Here is a 27,110-nt window from a genome sequence, read left to right as displayed (position 1 = left end):
GCAGAGCAAATTAGTATACTGGTTGACAAGTGTTGACATTACAATCAGGGGGGGAATCCATGAATAAATCATGAGCGTGACATGGACATCATTGATAACACACTGATTACGATCTAACAGAGCATGTACTACGCACATAGTAGAAACATCTACGCATATCGCTAGTACTGCTACAACAGAAAGAAACATGAGAGGAATAAGCGATGTATACCCTCCAATCGGCCACGCGGCGGCGGTGACGCAGCAGCCGCGTCATCCTCGGCGGCGGCACGGTCGGTGTCGGTCAACATGGTGATGACGAAGGTAGATGAACAGACGCGCGTGGAGAGACGTGGCGAGCGGAGGAGGAGGAGTGCGCGAGGGCCTCATCTCTTCTCAAGCTCCAATAGCATGAGGGAGAGAATCCCTTATAAACCACTCCAACTCTCCTTCCACTTTCGGGGTGGGACTAAACTTCCTACCACCTTGTCATGCCACCTACATGGGCCCTTAGAGATTAAATCTAAAATTGTCATATGGGCTCTAGGCTCATCTCATATTTCAACATTTAAGTCCCGGCGCACTCACACCCAGGACGATGCCCACCCCTCTTACTCATGCGCGTGCACGACCTGCATGCCCAGCCGCCCGCACTCACTACGCGCACACTGCGGCCGCTCCAACAGATCACAAACAGCCATCAACTGCACCGCAACTCACGTATGCATGCACGGCCGTCTAGCTAGCTCACCTGTACGATACATACATGCGCACACACGCACGCCACGCGTGCATACCTACGGCTGTGACCCAGCCCGCGTATCTGACCTGGCGCACCGACGCCGGTCGCACTGCCACGGCCCGACCTGACGCACCGACACCAGTCGCACCGTGCTCCGTCACGACTTATTACCAACAGTACAATCTAATATAAACATATGGATCGCCACATCCATATGGCCTTATTCGGTTCTTTGGGATTTGAAGGGGTTTGCAGGGGATTGAGAGGGATTAATTTCTCTACAAATCAAAATCCTTCACACAATTCCCTCCAATTCTCTCCAATCCCCGTGTGGGAGGAATTAACCGAACAAGCCCTACCAGGAAAGCAAGCCCTTGGTGATCAGTGCAGTCAATGTCCCCCATAATAAAAAAATGTAGTCAATGTTGGCTCGGTTGGATAATAAGCTGCCTCTAAACAGTGGAGAGAAGGAATTTTGGTCTTATCCCTGATCAGGTAATAGCTTTCATGTCAAAAAAAGTCTTACAAGGTGTTCCCTCCCTCAAATTGTTATGGTAATAATTTTATTCAGGATAGACTCAACACCAGTGAATTGCTCCAGAGATAAAATAATATGTTCCTAATGACTCTTGGAACCAGGATAGGCACATCCTTTCCACCCCTGGACGATCCGTTCCCAAGGTTCAGGATAGACTCTCTTAGATGTGTATAGTCCCTTTTCGGTATATCCTCATTGTATAAGGGGTTTTCTGCACTTTGACACACATGTATATGTAATGGCCTTTGGCCTTCAGGAAATGTAGTTGCTCATTATATAACATGGTATCAGATGTTAGGTTAGTCTCTCTTCCGCACGATGCAACTCCGTGCTTCCTCTGTTCCTGATTTTTCTCGTCTCCAGCCGTCCCCGGCTCCGTTCCGGTTGGCCCTGCTCGTCGCTAGCCGTGCTCGTGCCTGCGCTCCCCCAGGCTGTCGCGGCTAGGCTCTGATTCCACGAGGTCAACGCCACCGGCTCCCTCTCGTCCGGGCCGCTCCCGCTCCGTCCCTGCCCGGATCCGCTACTCCAGCTGCCGATCTCCTCTCGGCCGGCTCCCCCCGCTCCTTCCTCGAGCGGCCCTTCTCCTCTCCCCCTGGTTCCCTCGAGCGGCCGGCCGGCCCCTCCTCTTCTACTCCGACCACCGCTCCGGCCGGCTGCAGGTGTTGCCGACCTCGGGCGCTGCTGATTCCCATTGCTGACCTCGGGCGCTACTGATTCCCCTCGGGCGCTGCTGGTTCCCGATCCAAAATCGGGCCTTGCCTGGTCGATTCCCCCGCTCGGTCTCTGGCCTCGTGAGCGGTTCTGGCTGATCCAGATCGGGCCTCTAGCAGCTGTTGACCAAAAAAAAGAGAAAGGATATCTCAGTATGTCATCTTCGGGCTATGTGGCTGTTCCTCGCTGCTCAGTAGTCTTTGATAGCACCAACTATGATGCGTTTGCGGGTTTCATGCGTATCCACATGCGTGGCCTTCTGCTGTGGGGCGTTCTCTCTAGCGAAGTACCCTGTCCGACCTGCCCTGTTGCTCCGGTGGCTCCTGTAGCGCCGGTGCTTGCTGATGATGCTTCTCAGGCTGATCGGGATGCAGCCAAGGCTCTTGATGATGCTGCAGTTGATGCTTATGATCAGCAGGTATCCGCATACTCTGATGCTCTCTCTATCTACCGGGATGATCTGTCTGCTTACACTCAGTGGTGCAATGATGATGCTCGGGCTGCTGCTATTCTCACTGCAAGTGTCCTCCCTCAGTTCGCCTTGGAGTTCATGGGACTTGGCACAGTTGCAACGATGTGGTCTTATCTCTGTCAGCGTTATCAGCCCTCTGGTGATGCTCTCTACCTCTCTGTGGTGCGTCAGGAGCATGCACTCCAGCAAGGTGATTCCTCTGTTGATGAGTTCTATTCCCAGTGCTCTGCCATCTGGCGTCAGCTGGACTCTCTTCGGACAGTCGTTTGTGGAACTTGTCGTTGCTATCAGACTACACGATCCGATTTGGAGTTTCAGCGGATTCACGAGTTCTTATCTTGTCTCCGCTCTGAGTTCGAGCCTCGACGTGCTCACCTTCTTGCCCGTGGTCGTGTTCCTATCTCGGAGGTGCTTGCTAAGCTTCGTGCTGAAGAGACCCGTCTTCGCTCAGCTGGCTTCCTTGTAGCTCCATCAGTGTTGGCCGCCCGAGCTCCTATGCCACCTGCTCGCCTCACTGCTCCGCCGCTCCTGCCTACTCCTTCAGGGGGGGGTGAGCCGTCCTCCTTAGGCTGAGAAGGGCACGTCGTGCCGTGACACCGTCTGTGATTACTGCTCCCGGCCAGGTCACACAGAGTCTGATTGTCGCCAGAAGAAGCGAGACCAGAGGCGCTCCTCCTCCAGCGGGCCTCCTGTGTCCTCCTCGACTCTGTCACTCACTAACCAGGATACTGTTCGCCTCAAGCGTCTCCTTGCTTCCTCAGGCTCCTCGTCGACTGGCTCTGCTGCTGCTGTGACTGCATCCTCATCATCATCATCACAGGCATCTACACAGTCAGGTACATCTTCGTGGGTTATGGATTCTGGAGCCTCTTTTCATATGTCTTCTGATTCTTCCACGTTGTCTTCTCTCCGACCTCTTGATTCGCCTGTTAATGTTCTTACTGCCGATGGCACATCTCTTCCTGTTGCTAGTCGTGGTATTCTTTCCACTCCATCTTTTTCTGTTCCGAGTGTTTCACATGTTCCTCGCCTTACCATGAATCTTTTTTCCGCTGCCCAACTTACTGATTCTGGTTGTCGTGTCATTCTTGATACCGATTCTTGCTCCATTCAGGATCGTCGCACCAAGGCTTTGGTTGGTGCTGGCCCCCGGCGCCGTGAGTCAGAGGGCCTTTGGGAGGTTGACTGGCTTTGTGTTCCTTCCGCTACCACCACTTCTGCCAGCTCTCATGCTCTTGTTGCCTCTTCGTTTGCGTCCTTCCAGCAGTGGCATCATTGACTTGGTCACATCTGTGGCTCTCGCTTGTCTTCCTTAGTTCGTTAGGGCCTCTTAGGGTCTGTATCTGGAGATGTCTCCTTACATTGTAATGGTTGCAGACTTGGCAAACAGACTCAGTTACCTTATCCTACTAGTGCGTCTGTATCTCAGCATCCTTTTGACTTAGTTCATTCTGATGTCTGGGGTCCTGCTCCCTTTGATTCGATAGGTGGTCACCGCTACTATGTTTTGTTTATTGATGATTTCTCTCGCTACAGTTGGCTCTACTTCATGAAATCTCGTAGCGAGGTTCTCCCTATATACAAACGTTTTGCTGCCATGGTTCACACCCAGTTTGCCACTCCCATTCGTACTTTTCGTGCTGACTCCGCTGGAGAGTATATCTCTCAGCTGTTGCATGGTTTTCTCGCGGAACAGGGTACTCTTGCCCAGTTCTCCTGTCCTGGTGCTCATGCTCAGAATGGCGTTGCCGAGCGAAAGCATCGTCATTTTCTTGAGACGGCTCGTGTGTTGATGATTGCTGCTTCCCTTCCACCCCATTTTTGGGCTGAGGCTGTTTCCACATCCACCTATCTCATCAACATTCAGCCATCGACTGCTCTGCAGGGTGACATTCCAATGGAGTGTCTCACTGGTCGCTCTCCTGACTACTCAGCTCTTCGTATGTTTGGATGCGTCTGCTATGTTCTTCTTGCCCCCCGAGAACGCACCAAACTGACTGCTCAGTCGGTTGAGTGTGTTTTCCTTGGCTACAGTGATGAGCACAAGGGCTATCGATGTTGGGATCCGGTGGGTCGTCGCTTGCGCATCTCGCGTGATGTGACTTTTTGACGAGTCCCGTTCTTATTACCCACGTTCTTCTTCCTCGAGTTTCTCTGTGGACGACCTTTCTTTCCTTCTCCTTCCCGACACACCCTGCTATGTGCCTCATGTGTCACCTCTTCCTCCGGCACCTCTCATTCCTTCTCATTCACCACCGACCCCATCTTCTCCATCCTCCTCCTCCACCTCCCCCCATCCTCTCCAGTCTGTCGCCCTCTCTCACCGTTTCCTCTCCACTATACTCGACGATCTTGTACTGAGGATGTCTCCTATGACGAGCCTCCCACCTCTAGTGCACCTCCTCTCACGCCTCCCCCGGTTCATAACCTCCGTGCTCGGCCTCGCCCTCCGCCTGATCGCTACTCCCCTGATTGGTACGGTCTCTCTGTGTTGACTGAGCCCACTTCCTATCGCACTACCATGACTCAGCCTAAATGGCAGCTTGCGATGGCCGAGGAGCTTGCTGCCCTTGAGCGCTCTGGCACATGAGATCTGGTTCCCCTCCCTTCTGGTGTCCGTCCCATCACCTGCAAGTGGGTCTACAAGCTTAAAACTCGCTCCGATGGTTCTCTTGAGCGCTACAAAGCTCGCCTTGTGGCCCGTGGCTTTCAGCAGGAGCAGGGGCAGGACTATGATGAGACTTTCACTCCTGTGGCCCACATGACCACTGTCCGCACTCTTCTTGTTGTGGCTTCTGTTCGTCAGTGGTCTATCTCTCAACTTGATGTTCAGAACGCTTTCTCAATGGCGAGTTGCGTGAGGAGGTTTATATGCAGCCATCACAGGGGTACTATGCTCCTGATGGTATGGTCTGTACACTTCGCCGCTCCCTATATGGTCTCAAACAGGCCCCTCGTGCCTGGTTTGAGCACTTCGCATCTGTGGTGACCGCCGCTGGTTTCTTGCCCAGTGACCATGATCCCGCGTTGTTTGTTCACACGTCTCCTCGTGGTCGAACTCTTCTCCTTCTCTATGTTGATGACATGATCATCACTGGTGACGACACTGATTGCATTGCCTTTGTTAAGGCTCGCCTTCGCGACCAGTTTCTCATGACTGATCTTGGTCCACTTCGCTACTTTCTTGGGATTGAGATCTCCTCGACCTCTGATGGCTTCTACATCTCTCAAGAAAAATATATTCAGGATCTTCTTGCTCGCGCTGCTCTCGGTGATGAGCGCACAGTTGTGACTCCTATGGAGCTCAACGTTCAGCTTCGTGCCACCGATGGTGACCCTCTTCCTAATCCCACTCGCTATCGTCATCTTGTTGGCAGCCTTGTCTATCTTGCTGTTACGCGTCCTGACATCTCCTATCCTGTCCACATCCTGAGTCAGTTTGTTTCAGCCCCCACCTCTGTCCACTATAGTCATCTCCTCCGTGTTCTACGATATCTTCCTGGCACGATCTCTCAGCGTCTTTTCTTTCCCCGCTCCAGCTCTCTTGAGCTCCAGGCCTACTCTGATGCTACCTGGGCTAGTGATCCCTCTGATCGACGCTCGCTGTCTGCTTATTGTGTCTTTCTTGGTGGCTCTCTTATTGCCTGGAAGACAAAGAAACAGACTGCAGTTTCTCGCTCAAGTACAAAGGCTGAGTTGCGAGCCATGGCGATGTTGACGGCTGAGGTGATCTGGTTACGGTGGTTACTTGAGGATTTTGGTGTGTCTACTACTGCCTCGACTCCCTTACTGTCAGACAGTACTGGCGCTATCAGTATTGCGCGTGATCCGGTGAAGCATGAGCTCACCAAGCACATTGGTGTGGATGCCCATTTTGTGCGTGCAGCTGTGCAAGATCAGACTCTTGCTCTTCACTATGTGCCCTCTGAGTTACAGTTGGCAGACTTCTTCATCAAGGCACAGACTCGAGCGCAGCATGGCTTTTTCCTCTCCAAACTCAGTGTTGTTGATCCACCATGAGTTTGAGGGGGGGTGTTAGATGTGTATAGTCCCTTTTCAGTATATCCCCATTGTATAAGGGGTTTTCTGCACTTTGACACACATGTATATGTAATGGCCTTTGGCCCTCAGGAAATGTAGTTGCTCATTATCCGACAGACTCAACAACCAACACAGGGGAATTGCTCCAAAGGAAAAAAACACATTCTCACCAGATTATTCCTGTCCATTATGTGGTGGTTCAGCTATTGACAGAGAAAGTCATCTATTTTTTTCCTTGCCCTTTTTGCCTCCACATGCTTAACATACACCAGCCCCGTGGACAGTGCTGGCTAGCCGCCGCTAGACGAATGAAAAAATTAAAGGCGATCGAAATGGAAATCCTGGTACATTATAGAGCCAAAAGAAAATCCATTCTAGGACTTCAAGAACGTCGCTACGTAGTTGCAGCCGTTTCCTTTTGTTCGCCCAAAGGCCGGATCTGATGAGATCACTACGCTGATCCTAATTAGGTTCGTTGCTAGTGTGAGTTTAACAATTATCCTACGACCCTGAAGAAAACTAGAGCAGCTAATATGTAGTAATCTATTATTATTATTTTTTGATAAAATGTAATATGTAATATGTAGTACTTTCCTCCACGCCACCGATCGATTCCGGATCCCAAATTAATTAATGTGCAATTTTGGATTGGAAAGCAATCAAAACTATATACAAACTCTGATCCAACCAGCAATTTCCAGCGAACTGCCTGCGAGAGGATGATAACGCCACAGGAGCTGACTTTTGTGGGCTTACCACAGCAACATACCTACGCCCATCGAATATATATACCTGCCTGCTCCAATGGATTAGCAAAGTCTGCTGCTGTCATAGATGCTTCTTTTTTCGAACAATTTTAATTTTTTGAACACATAGTACAATGCAACCAAACTTGCGAACCATTACAAGTCTGCTGCTGTCATGGATGTTACGTGATCAATAGTTTTCTTGGGAAATTTAGTTCATCATATATAGTATTGCACAACTTGATTGAGCAAAGTCCACTCTGCTTATTTCCGCCATGGAATTGAAAGACATGCGACCTGAGAAGAGATAGAGTCCCTCTCTTGTATGCGTATATAATCTAGCGTGCTACTGTTAGCTCTTCTTCACAACACGAGTACACTCACAAGTCACAACACACAACTGCCCAAGCTCCGGTGGTGTAGTCTCATGAAAGCTAGGCACGTCTCAGCAAAATAAGATACTTCATCCACTCGATCGAGGAGATCTGAAACCCTTCATCATTTCAGGTGAGCTCTAAAGACACCCTTTTTTCTTCAGAGCTTGTGTTGCGGCCTGTGCGCATAAGTAGAATGATTTTGTTCATACAACAACCTTTCACTAGGAATGGATTTGTTCCTTTCCTTCACAGCGGATACTGTTTTTTTTTTGTGTGTGTTAAGTACTCCTTTGCTATAGAGCAAAAAACAACCTTTCACTAGAAATGGATTTGTTCCTTTCCTTCACAGCGGATACTGTTTTTTTTTTGTTAAGTACGTACTATGGTATAGAGGGAAAAAAACTGGTGTCTCTCACCCTTGCCTTTCTCCGACGAATGATGGACTTGTGTATATAGCTGATGCTGAAGGAACAAAAAATTGGCATACGAAGGAATTTCATAACTTGCCACTTGGAGAGATAAGCATGCCTGCAAAGATCTATGTATTCTAGGAGCCTCTTTGATTTGTAGTACTATCAAATTTTGGGAATCGGAAAAACACAGAATTAGAAACAGTAGGAATTTGGATCAATACATGAAAAACAAAGTAATTCTACCAAGAGTTTTGGGTGGATGGAAATTTTCCTTCAAACTAGAGTGCAAATGATCGAATTCTAATCCTGCGAATGCATCTACAGGTGTAGGGTGTTGGTTGAAGCATCCAGGTACCATGTTGGCAACTTCATTACCAGTTCATCTACAGGTCTAGCTTAGGTGTCATGGAAAATTTTAAAAATGACCATGGTCCCCCCTTTTTTATGCTATGTTTGTTTTTTTTTCTGAAACAATGGTGTCAATCTAATTTTGACAGTGTCGTGTTTACTTATTCTCCAGCTGAAGAATATGCAAACCTTGTTGCATCTTGGCCTCGCTCTTGCACTGCTTGCAGCACAATACGCCCATGGAACTGCGGTTCCGGGTTCAGAGTGCCGAAGGCGGTGCGGCGGTGTTGACATACCGTACCCATTCGGTATTGATCCGGGCTGCTCGTTCGGAGAAGACTTTGACATCAACTGCAAGGTCCAAGATGGCATCAGGAAGCCATTTAAGTACACCTTAGAGGTTCTCAGCATCTCCTTGACTAAAAGCACGGCCCGGGTGTTGAATAACATCATGGGGTACTGCTACAACAACTCCACCGCGAACATGGAGGAATTCGGCAATTCCATGGATACCAGCAAAATCAGTCGTTCTCCTTCGTTTCCCTATCGGCTCTCTGACGTAGACAACAAGTTCACGGTCATCGGCTGCAATGCCCTTGCCTCCATGAGCGACGCCGAGGACACAGGCATAGGCACAGGCACAGGCACAGGCTACCAAGCCCTCGGCATCGCAACATGTCACGGTCTGCCAGACTTAGTGGACGGATCCTGCTCCGGTATCGGGTGCTCCCAGACTACGATACCGAAGAAGATTCCCTACTACTATACAAGTTTCCTCAAGTCGGTCAACACAAGTCAGATCTGGGAGTTCAACCGGTGTAGCTATGCTGTGTTGATGGAGACAGCTGAATTCAAATTTAGAGCTTCGTACATAAGAAATACTGAGTTCAATGACACATATCATGGGCGGGTGCCTCTAGTGGTTGATTGGGCTATAAGAGATGTGAGTTCATGTGATGACGCCCAACGAAATAGCACAGGTACTTACGCATGTGTAAGCAGCAACAGCAAGTGTGTGAATTCCAACAATGATCGTGGGTACACATGCAATTGTGTCCATGGGTATGAAGGCAACCCTTATCTTCCACACGGATGCAAAGGTACTGCTCCCACATTCTAAATTACTTGAAGTTCTAGCTTTGTCTTAAGTCATACTTCTTTCAACTTGATCAAGTTTATAGAAAAATATATGAACATCTACAACACCAAAATAGTTTCTTTAGATTCGTCATACAATATATTTTCATACTATATACATTTGACGTTGTATTTGATATTGTATAAATTTAGCATAAGTTCTATAAACCCGGGCACACTTAAAAGATATTTTACTTAAGATGAAACATCGAACTCAAGTAATTTAGAATGGGAGAGTAATTGATTAGCTTTGTATGCAAATCAATCATGTGCACCCTGGATGTACACGCTTAGTCCCTCAATTTTATACACGTACAAAATTCTAATATCAGATTTTGCCGATTCACTACAGATGTCAACGAATGCGACCACAATCCATGTCCTCCGAACGGCATTTGCCACAATATCGTTGGAGGACACCGGTGTTCTTGCCGATGTGGGAAAAAATTTGACGACAAAAGCAATACGTGCAACCTAGACGCTGGCTTTATAATAGGTAAGACCTAAAGAAACAAGATCACCAGCTAAGCCATTCACTTTCGTTTGCATTTGTTTCGGAGCAAAAACTTATGATAGAATCAACTATTGCCCCACAGTCTACTTTGCACCTCCAATTTAAAATAATTTATTTTATCTCTACTATTAAAGGGGAGTTGATAGGTTCTTTTCACCTCCTCTCTCGGGTTTTTTTCCTCCCGAAGCCCACATCCCCCTTCGGTTTTCTGTTAATTTTTTTGTCATCTTAACAGAGGCAACACAAAATAAAAACCAACGTAAATAGAGTAACTTGGAATAATCTAAATCAAACAGGTACTTTCCAGAACCACGTTCTGTATTAACTTAATCAAATCAAATCTTATAAAAATCTAACTTTTCGTGCCTTCCCCTATCGAAACCCAAATCAAATTAAATCTTATCGAAACCCTAAATAAATTAAAACTTTCCTTGCCTTCCCCCACACATACTCAAATCAAATTAATTTTAGCAAAATCTAGAATATGATGGTTGTAAGCTATATATGTTGGACAAGATTGATGTTGAACCACTAGAATATGTATGCCCCCATTGCATTTTTTTGGAAAAGGAGGTTAAAACCCCCCGCATCAATCAATGCATAGTCATATTTATTAATCATTCAATAAAGATCTGACAAGAACAAACATCAAGCCACCCGAAGCCACCACTCACACTTACAACCTCAATAATGTGGAGTGCTCTCACTCCCCATATCTAAAACCAGCGTCGTCGCTGATCCATCCACATAACGTATCGGAACCTACAGCTGATGCAGTGAACTTAAAGCGTACAACACATGCACACATTTTAGAAGTCGTCATCATCATCGAACCACTGACCCATCTTCAGGAAAGAGATCTGCATCATCCTTGCCACTCCGGCCATCCGTCAATGCCACCACGGCGCCCAACAGCACCACCTCCCTACGCAAACTGCTGAGCACATCGCGGTCACCGCCGGTACACCGCAGCACCATGCCACCAAGTACCACCAGCCGACATAGCTTAAAGTCTCTGGAGGATCTGTCGTGCGTAGCACCTGCCGAACATGCATGACACAGCGTAGCACCTGTCGGTCAGCCATGACTTGACATCTCCACCGAAGCTCCGTGCAAGACAAATCCGTTCTACCTCCTGCCTTTTTCTTCCAGTGTTGCTCCACAACGATGCTCCCAAGAGAGAAACGACACCGTAGTGCCGTCATCGTCCGATCTGGAAGACCACATCGTAGGGTTTCCCACAGAACAACATGAGTGGGTCGACAGTAGTTACATGACGATGCCTTCATCAAGGTAACGACACATAACGCCGCCATCGCCCGATGTTGGTTCGGTTTTCACCGGCAACTATGTCTCCCCGACTCACAGTCGGGACAAAATGACGGATCTCGAGATCCGACCACCCTGCCTCAGGACGACCACCACCGACGGAGGAGATGACCACCACCACCAAGCCTAGGGTCGTCGTCCCGGGCGCCCGTGTGATGCAAATGAAGACCAGGAGCACCACCACGATCGGAAGCCAAACCGGAGGTTGAATGGCTGCAACATGGCCGCCGCCGCCACACTCTAGCCGTCATTGTCCACCATCACCGCCGAGGAGATCAAGATCGGAACCGTCGCAGCGATCTTGAGTTGTTGACGCGCGAGAAGAAGGCCATCGCCGCCGAGCCACTCGGGCACGATCTGAAGCCAAACCGGAGGTTCATGGCTGCAACATGGTTGCCGCCGCCACACTCTAGCCGTCATTTTCCACCATCACCGCCGAGGAGATCAAGATCGGAACCGTCGCAGCGATCTTGAGCTGCTGACGCGTGAGAAGAAGGCCGTCGCCGCCGAGCCGCTTGGGCTTTACCCTAGCGGCGTCACCGGCGACGACGGAGAGGAGAGTGGTCGCGGTGGACCGGAGGAGGGAGGCAGGGACGCCCCGATGCGGCGCAGCGGAGCCGTGTGAGAGCGGGGCTAGGTTTGTGTGAGATGGTGATGGAGGAAGGACGACCTGGCGCGACGTTAGATCAGGTCGCGAGCCCCTCCCGGTCGCTAGGAGCTAGGAGCCCCCTGGTGCAGAATTGGTGGTTAGTCGACCTGTTGCTCCGTTGTCGCGTACGCATCGGCCGGCGGGTTCTAGAGCTCCTAAAAATGGGAGAGATTTTCACTTCCCAGTCTCTGCACCAACTAAGTATGCATACGACCATTTTAGTATGAGTATCAAGATAAACATGATCCTCAGATTTTTCTTAAATGAGTATCAAGATACTTCTACGTGAGTGGTTCCACCACACACCAAGCTTGATCCTCAATAAATGGAAGAAAATTCCCTCTCATCACTTGTCAATTCTAGGAAATTAAACTCAGGTCATTAGGTTGCACAACCGCATGCCCAACCACTAAGCCAAGGCTCTCTTTGCAATGCATGGGATGCATGGGCAATTAGTTAGCTAGTCTTTAAAGAAATGTTTAGTTCGCACCCTCAGGTCGTAACATGTCTAAACATTTGGCAGATTTAATTACATGAGAAAGAGCAAAATTAAGACTAGCTTTATTGCATAAATTGACATTGGCATGTTGATTCAAGACGTATGCATGCCCTCCAAAGCTCGCACACCCCCAGTGTTGACATCATTTACTTACCTACTCAATCTCCGGTATTTTTTGTCACCATGAACATTGTCATCTGAAAGGATCGATATGGTTGACTAGAGGGGGGGTGAATAGGCAACTAACAATTTTTAGACTTTTCTTTAACAATTTAAACCTTGCAAAGAAATAGGTTGTCTAGATGTGCAACTACGTGGACAACCTATATGATGCAAAGACAATAAGTACACAAGCAAGCAATGGATATAACTCAAGTAAGCTTGCAAAAGTAAAGGGACAAGATAACCAAGAGGGGAGTCGGTGGAGACGAGGATGTGTTACTGAAGTTCCTTCCTTTTAAGGGGAAGTACGTCTCCGTTAGAGCGGTGTGGAGGCAAAATGCTCCCCAAGAAGCCACTAAGGCCACCGTAATCTCCTCACGCCTCACACAATGCGAGATGCCGTGATTCCACTATTGGAGCCCTTGAAGGCGGCAACCAGACCTTTACAAACAAGATTGGAGCTATCTCCACAACACTTGGAGGCTCCCAACAACACCACGAAGCTTCACCACAATGGAGTATGGCTTCGAGGTGACCTCAACCGTCTAGGGTGCTCAACACCCAAGAGTAACAAGATCCACTAGAGATAAGTGGGGGGGATCAAATTTCTCTTGGTGGAAGTGTAGATTTGGGCCTTCTCAACCAATCCCGAGCAAATCAACAAGTTTGATTGGCTAGGGAGAGAGATCGGGCGAAAATGGAGCTTGGAGCAACAATGGAGCTTTGGGGGAAAGAGGTAGGTCAACTTTGAGGAAGAAGACCCCTTTATATAGTGGGGGGAACAATCCAACCGTTATCCCACTGACCAGCCCTGCATAGAGCGGTACTACCGCTAGGGAAGGGCGGTACTACCGCTCCGGGCGGTACTACCGCTCAACCCAGCGGTACTGCCGCGCTGCCAGGGCCCTGACCCCAGGGCGGTACTACCGCTAGGGAAGGGCGGTACTACCGCTTAGGGCGGTACTACCGCTCCTACTACCGCCCTTACTGCCGCAAAACCCGACACGAAAGACTTCGTTTGAGAATCGAGGCGGTAGTAGCCCAGACGCACAGCGGTACTACGGCCGAAAACCCCAAGCGGTACTACCGTTTGGAGAGCGGTACTACCGCTTGGAGCGGTACTACCGCTTTGAGAGCGGTACTACCGCTGGGGAGCTTCGGCGGTACTATTGCTGTGGGTCGCGGTACTACTGTTGGGGCAGAGCAAAGCATAGCAAGGGGAAAACGGCAGCTCCAGTGAAGCGGAAAGAAAACAACGGGTGTGATATGGATGTGTACGAGTTGATTCCACCCTAGTCTTACCAAAGCGGATCCCCTCTTGATAGTACGGTGACTCCTACGGGACTAGTCCACCAACAACGAAACGAAGGAGCTACACCATCTTGAATAAACCACCGAGGGGAAATAATCGTCTCGTGCCAAAGGATGAATCTCTGAAAGAACTTAACGCACGCGATTAGTCCGCACAAGCATTGTCATCAATCACCAAAACGTCTTGGGGATAAATATGCCCTTACAATCTCCCCCTTTCTGGTGGATTGATGACAATACGGGATTTGCACAATATGATAGATATAGGATAAGCGCAAAAACACAACCATCCTAAAATGTAGAATGGCTCCCCCTGGATGTGTGCTACCTAGATAAGTGCTTTGGACTGCACGGCACAGATGCCAGGATCAATGCTCCCCCTACATTTTAGAGACCAACTACCTAAGCAAGATATATGAGAGCAACATATAGATAACAGGATAAGCATGCAACTCATAAGCTAGATAGACATAGATAATGATACTGGAAAGGTAAGGTAGCATATGTCTCACACCATATGACTCGAGCTTAGGTCTCACTGACAGAACCAGAACTTAGGTCTCACTGACACAAACCAAATAAAGCAACAAGCGAAAACACAAACACAGAAGACGGAAGACACGAAGCACAAATCCCTAAACTCTCTCCCCCTTTGGCATCGAGACACCAAAAAGGAGAGGGAGTGCTGCTACGGCTCCAGGTGAAGGCAAACAAGGGACACCCATCAGTTCTCAGAGGGATCATCTGCACCACCATCATCAGCCGGGAAGTGCTCAGCATCAGAATCAGTCCAAGGGCAGTGCTTCTGAATCTACTCCTCCTCCTCGGTAAGCTGATCCTCAGAACCACTAATCACAATAGCACCCATCTGACGCATGAGCTCCTTGTGGCGACCTCGGTCCTTCTTCTCAGCCACATGAGTCATGTACTGACCATGAGACTCCATGCAAAACAGCTTCTTCACCTTGATCTTGAGCTTCTTGGCCCAAGAGGGCTCTGCCTTAGAAGGCACGTAGTCATCATCTTCATCCTCAGCCTCAGCCCCAATCTCCTCCTCAGTCTCCATGGCAGCAGCAGATGAAGGAACTCCAGTCCTAGGGGCCTGAGTGCCCCAGTTATCCTTCTTCCTCAGACGCTTGACATCGTGAGAAACCAACTCTCCAATCTCCAGCACCACCTTGGGATAGACACGACCCCAGGCCTTCTCAATGAGCAGCATAATGAACGGACCATAAATCAGGCACTTGCGCTCGGAGATAGCAGAAACCAGCTCAGACCACATAACATGAGAGATATCCAAGGACTCTCCGGTGTTCTGCCCCTTCTCCCGCTGACAGAAGAGAAGCATGTCCACGAGATAAGAGTGAACCTGGTCCAGATTCCCGATGCAAGGGAAAAGAGTCTCTCTGAAGATACGGTGAAGAATATCCAGATAGGCAGGCAGCTCATAGGTTTCCTTCTTCGTATCAGGGTTGATCCTCAGAGTGCAGTAGGGCCATAGAGCTTGCTTGTGAGTGGCATTGGCGCGACGGTGGGGGCGAAAGCCGACAGGAGACTCAAGACCTAGATCTTCCACCCCAATCAACTGCATGAAAGCTTTCCACTTGACTGAAAGCAACTTGCCATTTGTCATCCAAGTCAGTGTCCTATCCTCATCAGTCCCAAGGTGAACCGTGGCATAGAATTGGGCCACAATATCAGCATCATAGTCCTTGTTGAATTGCATGATCCCGAGAATGTTCAGTTGAGTGCACATCTGAAGAGCTTCACCAAAGTAGTCAGGATCGTTCTCCATATGCTCGGTGTCGGTGGAGTGCACGTTGACATAGAGATTCTTCTTGGCTTTGAGAACATCAAAGTAGATGGCAAACTGGAACCTGTTCCAGAACGGACGGTTGACTAAAGTGGAATCTTGGTCGACCTCATACGGGTTGCGGCGGCGCCTTGCCCAGAACTCCTTGGGCGGCATTTCTGGCACGGTTTTGCCTGACTTTGGCTTGACCCCAGGCTTCTTCTGCAGTTGAGGAGGAGGTGGAGCACTAGAAGATCCTCCGGCAGGCTTAGTGGGCTTAGTTGTGCGGTAGCGCTTGGACGAGGCACGACCGGGGTTGACATGACGAGCCTGATGCTCAGGAACCTCATCACCTGGAACCACACACACAAACATGTAAACAACCAGAAAGAACGAGCGTAAGCCACAAACACGAACAAAGAGGATCACTGAGAGGTAGGAGTATGATGGAAACTGGTAGAAGGGCGGTAGTACCGTGACCCTTGAGCGTTAGTACCGCTCCAAGCGGTAGTACCGCTCTGGAGAGAGCGGTAGTACCGCTCTGGGAGAGCGGTAGTACCGCTCGAGGCGGGGAAACAGTAGTTTCCTACTGCCGTGGTCAGATCCGGTACTACCGTCCTACCAAATTCAAAAATACTCCAATCAAACACTAATCCAAACTGTCTACAAGCATTCTCCATCCTACTCAAGCCTAGATCTGGACAAAAATCTAGAAATGCAACTGCTATTGCCCCTAAAATGCTAGATTGGAAATCTAGACAAAAGAAAATAGGGAATGGGGGCAATACCGGCATCCATGGCAAGAGGACAAGGTGGGGATCGATTCCACCGAAGGAGACGGAGAGGAGCGCCCTGGAGAGGGAGATCCGCCGGAGCCCTCCTGCGGCGCCGGTTACTGAAGAGAGAGACGAACAGGGCGAAGGGGGCGAGCGAATGGGTATGGGGGAGAAGAAACTCCCCCTGCCCCCGATATAACCCCCTGCCCGCGCCTCACAGCGGTAGTACCGCTCGCCACCAGCGGTAGTACCGCTTCAGCAACCACAAGGCTTCTAGACCAATGGCTAACGCTCCAAAAAAACGGAAAGCAAGGCCAAAGGAACGAGAGGACTGACACGGCAACACACACACACACACACACAACTGAACAGAAACCACTCAAACACAAACAACCACACGAAACAGAGCGAGCTCTGGCCTCTCTCAGGAGAGGGCGGTGGCCGGAGCCACCTATGTTTGAGTCAATTGGTATGGCACCGCGAAGAATTATCCTTGGGCCCATGACCAAAACTCGTCTTTGAGGCACAAGTACCATAAAAATGGCTAATGTGAAAGAGTTGATCGTTTTATGCATAATGGGGGGAGGGAAAGTTCATTGAGAGAACAACACTCCCCCTATGTCCATGCCTACATCTAAGCTAGACACCAAGTTGAGTGGGGTGGGGTGTGCAAGGGTTCAAGTCACATTGCTCGAATCAATGATATTTAGCTCATGCCTTAGCTCGCGAAATCTTGCTTCATCCAAGGGCTTCGTGAAAATATCTGCAAGGTTATCATGAGCGTTGACATACTTGAGCTCGATCTCTCCTCGCCTAATGTGATCCTGTATGAAATGATACCGAATCTCAATGTGCTTCGTCTTGAAGTGTTGCACCGGGTTGAGAGAAATCTTGATGGCACTTTCGTTGTCACACCAAAGAGGCACTTTGTCACAAATGACACCGTATTCCTTTAAAGTTTGCCTCATCCATAGGAGTTGTGCACAACAACTACCGGCCGCCACATATTCAGCTTCGGTGGACGAGAGAGATACACAACTTTGCTTTTTGGAAGACCAACTCACCAAAGAGCACCCAAGAAACTGGCACCCTCCGGAAGTGGACTTCCTATCCACTTTGTCTCCCGCCCAATCGGAATCCATAAATCCTTCAAGCTTGAAGTTTGCCCCTCTTGGGTACCATAAGCCAAAGTTTGGGGTATGAGCCAAATATCGAAAGATTCGCTTGACCGCCACATAGTGACTTTCCTTCGGTGCAGCTTGAAACCGTGCACACATCCCCACACTCAACATGATATCCGGTCTAGATGCACAAAGGTAAAGTAAGGAGCCAATCATGGAGCGATATACCTTTTAATCCACCGCTTTACCATTGGGATCAATGTCAAGTTGGCACTTGGTGGGCATTGGAGTAGAGGCCGGCTTGACATCACTTAACTTGAATCTCTTGAGCACGTCTTGAGTGTATTTGGCTTGGTTGATGAAGGTACCTTCTCTTCTTTGTTTGATATCAAAACCAAGGAAGAACTTCAACTCTCCCATCGAAGACATCTTGAACTTAGAGGTCATGAGAGCGGCAAATTCTTCATTGAAAGCTTTGTTAGGGGAACCAAAGATAATGTCATCAACATATAGTTGGCATACAAACAACTCCCCTTTGACCTTCTTAGTAAAAAGAGTGGGATCGATTAGCCCCACTTCAAATCCACGATCTTGTAACAACTCGGTAAGGTGGTCATACCACGCACGTGGGGCTTGTTTGAGGCCATAGAGCGCCTTATCGAGTTGATACACATGATCCGGGAAGAAGGGATCCTCAAACCCGGGGGGTTGCTTGACATAGACCAACTCATTAATAGGACCATTAAGAAAAGAACTTTTAACATCCATTTGTTGCAACTTAAAGTTGTGATGGGAAGCATAAGCAATCAACAAATGAATGGATTCAAGGCGAGCAACAGGAGCAAAGGTTTCACCGTAGTCGATACCCTCGACTTGGGAGTAGCCTTGTGCTACCAATCTTGCCTTGTTGCGAATGATGTTCCCATGAGCATCTTGCTTGTTCTTGAAGATCCACTTGGTTCCAATGATGTTATGGTTCTCGGAAGGCCTTGGCACCAACCTACACACCTTGTTGTACTCGAAGTTGTTGAGTTCTTCATGCATGGCATTGAGCCAATCCGAGTCTTTGAGCGCCTCATAGACCTTATGGGGTTCAACACAAGAGACAAACGCGTGATGTTCACAATACTTTGCTAATTGTCTACGAGTGCTTACCCCCTTTCTTAGGCTTCCAACCACATTCTCCATGAGATGACCTTTGGTGGTGAGTTTGGAAGCAATCTTCGCGGCACGACGCTCCAATTCCTCCTCGGATGTCAAAGGTGGAGGGTTCACTTGATCATCTTGAGCGTCGTCATGAGCTTGTTCTTGATCTTGAGCTTGCTCATGATCTTGAACTTGCTCGAGGGGAAGAACTTGACCTTGGGCATCATGTGGAGGTTCACCACCATCTTGTGATTGATCTTGCCCTTGGTCTTGTTCCCGAGGTTGAGGGCCTTCACTTTGTTCTTCCGAAGCGTGTGGGTCTTGAGTAGGTGAAGGCTCCACCGAGGTGGAGCATTGTCCTTCTCCTTCGGCCACAAGGGGTTCCTCAATGGGTAGGATATGACCAATACCCATTCTTCTTATGGCTTGGGAAGGAATTTCATCACCTACATCACAAGTACCACTTTGCTCCACTTGGGAGCCGTTATTTTCATCAAACTCTACGTTACACGTCTCCTCAATGAGTCCGTTGGACTTGTTGAGAACACGGCAAGCATGAGAGTTTGTAGCATAACCAACAAATATGCCCTCATGAGCTCTAGCCTCGAATTTAGACAAACAAACACCTTTCTTGAGAATGAAACACTTACACCCGAACACCCGGAAGTACTTGAGATTGGGCTTGTTCCCGGTGAGTATCTCATACGGAGTCTTGTTCAAGCCTTTGCGGAGATAGAGCCGATTGGATGCATGACAAGCTGTGTTGATGGCTTCGGCCCAAAAGTTGTATGGAGACTTGAACTCCGCCATCATGGTCCTTGCCGCATCCATCAACGTCCGGTTCTTCCTCTCCGCAACACCATTTTGTTGAGGGGTATATGGTGCAGAATATTGATGCTTGATCCCTTCATCACTAAGAAACTCATCCAAGGTGTAGTTCTTGAACTCGGTGCCGTTGTCACTTCTTATTGTCAGAATCTTTGCATTATGTTGACGTTGAGATTCATTTGCAAAGTCGATGACGGTTTGTTGAGTCTCACTCTTCCTCTTGAAGAAGTATACCCAAGTGTATCTTGAATAATCATCCACAATCACCAAGCAATACTTTCTACCCCCAAGACTGTCAAAGGATGGAGGCCCGAAGAGGTCCATGTGCAAGAGCTCCAAGGGTCTCTTCGAGTAGATGATAGTCGTGGGAGGGTGAGCCGTCTCATGAAGCTTTCCTTCGATACAAGCACTGCAAACACGATCTTTGGCAAAACTAACATTCGTTAGTCCATGAACATGGTCCCCCTTGAGAAGACTTTGCAAAGATCTCATATTGACGTGGGCTAAACGACGATGCCAAAGCCATCCCACATCAACTTTAGCCATTAGGCATGTCGCGGTCTTAGTGGGTTGCTCTGAAAAGTTAATCACATAGAGACCGTTCTCGACATGCCCAACAAAGGCTACTTTAAGAGTCTTGCTCCACAAGAGAGCCACAGTATCAATATCAAAGAAGGTGGCAAAGCCCATGAGTTCAAGTTGACGAACGGAAAGTAAATTGAATGCAAGGGACTCAACAAGCATGACTTTCTCGATCGTTAGATCATGAGAAATGACAACCTTGCCAAGACCCAATACCTTAGAATGTGAGGCATCACCCCATTCAACATTGGTGGGCATAGATGGGATCTTGTGCACGTCCACCACCAAGTCCTTGCTCCCGGTCATATGATTTGTTGCTCCACTATCGAGCAACCATGATCCCCCACCGGAAGCAAACACCTACAAGAGATCAATGCTTGGTTTTAGGTACCCATTGAGTAATGGGTCCTTTGATGTTAGTAACAAGGGTATTAGGAACCCAAATAGACCATTCAATGCACTCATAAGGAGAACCAACAAATTTAGCATAAACATGCCCATCACTAGCACGGCACAACACATAAGAGGGGTTAAAGTCGCCGGCTTTGTTGGGAGAGATGGCTTTGTGCTCTTTGGCATCACCACTCTTCCCATTGTTCTTCTTCTCCTTAGGAGCACCTTCTCCCTCCTTCACAAAGGTTTGCTTGAGCGGAGGAGGTCGATTGGTCTTGCTCTTCTTCTCCTTGTTCTTCTTCTTGTTCTTGGACTTGGGTGAGAACCCAACTCCCTCCTTGCCCACAACTTCCTTTTGATTGCTCAAAAGGTCATTTAGGTTCTTCTCGCCCTGTATGCATGACACAAGACCTTTCTCGAGTTGTTCCTTCAACTTGGCATTCTCATCCACAAGATGCACATGCTCACAACATGGGTTAGTAGCATTTGCATTATCAATTAAGACCATGTGAGGAAATGTGGCATTTTCCTTGGTTAGCTTAACTTGGAGTTGAGCATGAGACTCCTTGAGGGTGGCATGAGCACCTTTCAAGACCTTGTGGGCCTTGTCAAGTACATCAAACTCCTCCGTGAGTCTAACATGATCAACCCCAAGTTTAGCCTTCCCGGAAGCTAGAACACGAGACACAACAAGAGCATGATCAAGATCTTTCTTTAGTTTAGCATGACCATCGTTGTGTGACTCCTCAAGAGCCAAATGATGCCCACGCTCTTCCTCAAGAGCATTAGAGAGATCCGATATCTCATCGGCATAGTCACGACTATGACTTTCCATCTTAGAGATGGTTTCTTCGTGAGCCTCGATCATGTCATTGGCTTCACCAAGTTGTTCCAAGAGAGCAACAAAGTGCTTCTTGGATTTTCCCTTGAGCTTACTCATGAAGGACTCAAATTCATTGATCTCCTCATTAGACCCCTTACCATTATAAAAGTCATCCGTTGAAGGAGGGTTAGGAATAATGGTGGTTTTGATGTTGGGGGTTACCTTGTTGGTGGCCTTAGCCATGAGGCACTTGGCGGTGATGTTCTCGTTAGGTGCATCGAAGAGAGACACCCAGGGAGTTGTGACAATGGCAACGGATGCCATGGCCATTGTTTCACCATCTTCATCATCATCGTCATCCTCACGGTATTCTTCTTGAACCACCAACCCGCGAGAAGGAGTCTTCTTGGTGAAGTTGTTCTTGTTGGGGAAGGACTTGGCTTTGTCTTTTCGGATGAACTTGCCACCATTGTCTTCCCGCTTCTCGTAGGGACAATCCGCAACGAAATGGCTAACATTGTCACAGTTGAAACAAGTTCTAACTCGTTGCTTCCCCTTGAGCCCACTTGAGTTGTTCTTGTTGAAGTTGGGTCTTGTATTCTTCTTAATCCAAAACTGTCTTGAGGCAAGAGCCATGTGCTCATGATAATCATACTTCGTGTCCTCGGGGTTGCTCTCCTCATCTTCCTCTTCTTCTTCTTCTTCCACACTAAACTTGGCCTTCAAGGCAAGATTGGGCTTCTTTGCCCTTTGAGAACGGAGCACCGCATTGTCGGCGGTCTTGTCCAAGATGCTCATTGCAACAAACTCATCCAACACTTAACCAGACGTCATGGAGTGGAAGTTCGGTCTTTGGCGAATGATGGAGGACATGGCCTTGTTGTAGGGCATCATGGCCTTGAGAAACTTGCGCTTGATCCAGTTTTCATCCGTGTCCTTGCTCCCATGATCTCGGAGTGTGACCGCGAGTTTGGTCACTCTTTGAAAGAGCTCACGAGGTTCTTCATCCTCTTTCATTGCAAACTCATCGGCTTCATCTTGCACCACTTCATAGTTGGAGCGTTGAATGCTAGCACTACCTTGATAGAGAGACTCAACACATTTCCATGCTTCTTTAGCCATGACATGAGGTCGAAGATGAGGGAGATCTTCGGGAAGGATTGCATCTTGGATGATGAAGAGAGCACTCTCATTGAATTGATTGTCCACTTCTTCTCGAGGGGTGAAGTTGCTTGGATCATGAGGATAGAAACCTTCTTCAATAATTCTCCAAAGGTTAGTGTTCACATGTTTTAAGTGACGCTTGAAGAGATAAACCCAAGAGTCAAAATCTTGATTTTTCACATATTTAGGAGGAGGACCGGCATGATTCAAATGAGTAGAGGGGATCGGTCCTCTATACACTGGGGGTTCCACATTGGCAAAGATGCCGGTGCCATTTCTACCACTAGTAGACGGACTCTTTTCACTGTTAGCTTCCCCCTTGTTGGAGGTAGCATCCGTCACCTTGTTAGTGGGATCACCCACTTTCATCGGCGAGGTTGATAGTTTAAGTCCGTCTAAGAAATCAGAAAACATGCTTTTAACCTCGGTCGTCATGGAGGTTTTCAATGTGTCTAAAAGCCACATTGAATTCCTCACGAGAGACCGAGGCTCCCCCTTCGGCCGTGGACGAGATGGGATTCACACCGGAGTGCTCCTCCGCATCATCGTGGGTGTCAACCATACTCTTCGGACGGCAAAGTCCTTAATAAAGAGACGAGGCTCTGATACCAATTGAAAGGATCGATATGGTTGACTAGGGGGGGTGAATAGGCAACTAATAATTTTTAGACTTTTCTTTAACAATTTAAACCTTGCAAAGAAATAGGTTGTCTAGATGTGCAACTACGTGGACAACCTATATGATGCAAAGACAATAAGCACACAAGCAAGAAATGGATATAACTCAAGTAAGCTTGCAAAAGTAAAGGGACAAGAAAACCAAGAGTGGAGCCGGTGGAGACGAGGATGTGTTACCGAAGTTCCTTCCTTTTAAAGGGTAGTACGTCTCCGTTAGAGCGGTGTGGAGGCACAATGCTCCCCAAGAAGCCACTAGGGCCACCGTAATCTCCTCACGCCCTCACACAATGCGAGATGCCGTGATTCCACTATTGGAGCCCTTGAAGGCGGCAACCAGACCTTTACAAACAAGATTGGGGCTATCTCCACAACACTTGGAGGCTCCCAACAACACCACGAAGCTTCACCACAATGGAGTATGGCTTAGAGGTGACCTCAACCATCTAGGGTGCTCAACACCCAAGAGTAACAAGATCCGCTAGGGATAAGTGGGGGGAATCAAATTTCTCTTGGTGGAAGTGTAGATCTGGGCCTTCTCAACCAATCCCGAGCAAATCAACAAGTTTGATTGGCTAGGGTGAGAGATCGGGCGAAAATGGAGCTTGGAGCAACAATGGAGCTTTGGGGGAAAGAGGTAGGTCAACTTTGAGGAAGAAGACCCCTTTATATAGTGGGGGGAACAATCCAACCGTTATCCCACTAACCAGCCCCGCACAGAGCGGTACTACCGCTAGGGAAGGGCGGTACTACCGCTCCGGGCGGTACTACCGCTCAACCCAGCGGTACTGCCGCGCTGCCAGGGCCCTGACCCCAGGGCGGTACTACCGCTAGGGAAGGGCGGTACTACCGCTTAGGGCGGTACTACCGCTCCTACTACCGCCCTTAGTGCCGCAAAACCCGACACGAAAGACTTCGTTCGAGAATCGAGGCGGTAGTAGCCCAGACGCACAGCGGTACTACGGCCGAAAACCCCAAGCGGTACTACCGTTCGGAGAGCGGTACTACCGCTTGGAGCGGTACTACCGCTCTGAGAGCGGTACTGCCGCTGGGAAGCTTCGGCGGTACTACCGCTGTGGGTCGCGGTACTACCGCTGGGGCAGAGCAAAGCATAGCAAGGGGAAAACGGCAGCTCCAGTGAAGCGGAAAGAAAATGACGGGTGTGATATGGATGTGTACGAGTTGATTCCACCCTAGTCTTACCAAAGCGGATCCCCTCTTGATAGTACGGTGACTCCTACGGCACTAGTCCACCAACAAGGAAACGAAGGAGCTACACCGTCTTGAATAAACCACCGAGGGATGAAAATCGTCTTGTGCCAAAGGATGAATCTCTGAAAGAACTTAACGCACGCGATTAGTCCGCACAAGCATTGTCATCAATCACCAAAACATCTTGGGGGTAAATATGCCCTTACATCATCCTATCGAAGGGAATTAATTCTAAGCGGGGAGCAGGAAGGGGGCGGGGATGGCATATTCAGCAAAGCCACTAGTCAGACACCTAAGTAGTGTATTGGGAAAGGGGTAACAACCCACTTCCCACACTCATGTGTTAGGGAGGCATATAGAACCCCCCCCCCCAAGAGCTCCCACATCTAAGGTATCGTATATATAGCGTGTCATCTTATTCATGTGGTATGAAAAATTGACTAGAATTGGCGGTAGGCATTGATCCTTAGGATGGATTAAAAATTGAAAATATGAATTGAAGAAGGCAATATATCCATACAAGTATTGGCTGGTGTGTCATCTATTCGTAAATAGTGAAGTATCTTTTTTCTTGAAAAATAATACAATGCTACAAGAACTTTTGGAGATATGTTTATGGAAATGAAAAAAAAGGAATTCTATATTCTTACAAAGTTCATCCCCACTACAAGCAATTATCTCAATATGTTAATCTGATAGTATGACTTGAGATATTTTTTCATTAGAAAAGTTAATTTAGATTATTTGCAAAATTCCTCGAACCATTGAGTTAGTAATTAGCAAAATAAATGTTAGGGTGCAGTAATGATATTTTATAGCTACATGTCTCTTAGTGTTTTCGCAGCAACACATGGAGAATCATCTAGTATCAAGTATGTTTTATTGTTCCTCCATCTCACTCTAACAAATATTTATCTCATATGTTATTGTTATGTAGGAGTTACAATGGGATTATTTGGCTTAGTGGTTATCATCATGGCAACTATTTTCTCAAGACAAACGATAAGTCAAAAAAGGAGACTAAGTAAAGTAAAGCAGGAGTATTTTCACCAGCATGGAGGCTTGATTTTGTTGGATAGGATGAGATCGGAGAAAGGTCTTGCTTTCACGGTATTTTCAGAAGTTGAACTTGTGCATGCTACTAACAACTTTGACAATAGTAGAATACTTGGAAGAGGGGGCCATGGAACGGTTTATAAAGGGATAGTGAAGGACAACATGCAGGTTGCAATTAAAAGATGTGCACTAGGTGACGAAAGGCAAAAGAAAGAATTTGGACAAGAGATCCTCATTTTGTCCCAAATCAATCACAAGAATATAGTGAAACTCTTGGGTTGTTGCCTTGAGGTTGAAATTCCAATTCTAGTCTACGAGTTTGTCCTAAATGGCACATTATTCGAGCTTATCCATGGCAAGAAGCACAAAATGAAAATATCCTTCGGCACTCTCTTAAGAATTGCTCATGAAGCAGCCGAAGGACTCAACTTCCTGCATTCCTACGCGTCTCCCCCAATAATTCATGGTGATGTGAAAACTTCCAACATCTTGATTGATGGTAACTATATGGCCAAAGTGTCAGACTTCGGAACCTCCATATTAGCTCCATCTGATAAAGAGCAGTTTGTCACAATGGTTCAAGGTACTTGTGGTTACCTTGATCCTGAATACATGCAAACATGCCAGTTGACAGATAAAAGCGATGTGTATAGCTTCGGAGTTGTCCTTTTAGAGATCCTCACGGGCCAATTACCACTGAAGCTCGAGGGCTCTGAGAAGCAAAGAAGCTTGGCACTGATTTTTCTGTCTGCGATGAAGGAGAATAATCTAGATGATGTATTGTTGAGCCACGTGAAAGTCCAAGAGAGCATGGAGTTGCTCGCAGGACTTGCAGAGCTGGCTAAGAAATGCCTAGATATGTGTGGCGACAAGAGGCCATCCATGAAAGAGGTCGCCGATGAGCTCAACAGATTGAGGAAACTTTCATTGCATCCTTGGATACAAATCAACATGGAGATGGAAGTAGAAAGCCTTCTTGGTGGAGAATCAGTTTGTGGCCATGAAATAGAATTAAGTGGGTATCCTACAGGAGAAAATAAGAACCAAACCATAAACCCAATAAGTTCTTATTATACTATAAGTGGGTAAGACAGGTATTGTACTCCATTGAAGGCTATACCTTGCATGCTTGAAGTGTTTAAAAGCGTTCTCTTCTAGAAATTTTTCTCTCGGCATCTCGAACAAGGATTAAGCTTGTTACCATCGACACTTTATTTTCAGGTTAGCATTGTTGCATCCACGTGTACTTTAATTCGCTTGTGTATACCCATTGTAAGAGCTTGCTAATAGTTGACATGTCATGTAAAGCTATATATTGTAATTACTCATATAATAAGGTTGGCTAGCTATACGACTAGTGCATTCCTTTTTCATCTTTTCTCTTTCTCTTTTTTTAAATTTATTGTATTTTCCTAGAAGCATGTATAAATGCAGGTTGTTGCATGATAGCACACTCCCCTTTTCTCATGTCTCTCTCTCCTACTCCCTCCGTCCCACAATATAGGATGTTTTTGCAAGCTAAAACATCTTGCCAAAATGCTTATATTATGAGACGAAGGGAGTACATTTGAGAA

The 27,110-nt window shown here is 47.8% G+C and overlaps 1 protein-coding gene across 1 annotated transcript; it reads left to right on the top strand.

Annotated features, from left to right (window-relative positions):
* Window positions 1-8,536: 8,536 nt before the first annotated feature.
* LOC119315113 (wall-associated receptor kinase 3-like) lies at window positions 8,537-26,857 on the top strand. Its single transcript, XM_037589792.1, has 3 exons — window positions 8,537-9,467; window positions 9,857-10,000; window positions 25,418-26,857. The coding sequence occupies exons 1-3, from the start codon at window positions 8,549-8,551 to the stop codon at window positions 26,623-26,625; spliced, it is 2,271 nt and encodes a 756-aa protein (XP_037445689.1). The 5' UTR covers window positions 8,537-8,548; the 3' UTR covers window positions 26,626-26,857.
* The last annotated feature ends 253 nt before the right edge of the window (window positions 26,858-27,110 follow it).

This window comes from Triticum dicoccoides, chromosome 1B, assembly GCF_002162155.2.
Source record: "Triticum dicoccoides isolate Atlit2015 ecotype Zavitan chromosome 1B, WEW_v2.0, whole genome shotgun sequence".
NCBI classification, from domain to species: Eukaryota; Viridiplantae; Streptophyta; class Magnoliopsida; order Poales; family Poaceae; genus Triticum; species Triticum dicoccoides.
Note: the sequence above shows the minus strand (reverse complement) of the source record. Positions and strands in the feature narration are given on the sequence as shown.

Excerpts from the sequence above, each read along its gene's own strand:
- LOC119315113 (XM_037589792.1), top strand. The coding sequence starts at position 8,549 with ATGCAAACCTTGTTGCATCTTGGCCTCGCTCTTGCACTGCTTGCAGCA. Across the intron at positions 9,468-9,856 it reads TCTTCCACACGGATGCAAAG|ATGTCAACGAATGCGACCAC; the intron begins GTACTGCTCCCA and ends GATTCACTACAG. Across the intron at positions 10,001-25,417 it reads AGACGCTGGCTTTATAATAG|GAGTTACAATGGGATTATTT; the intron begins GTAAGACCTAAA and ends ATTGTTATGTAG.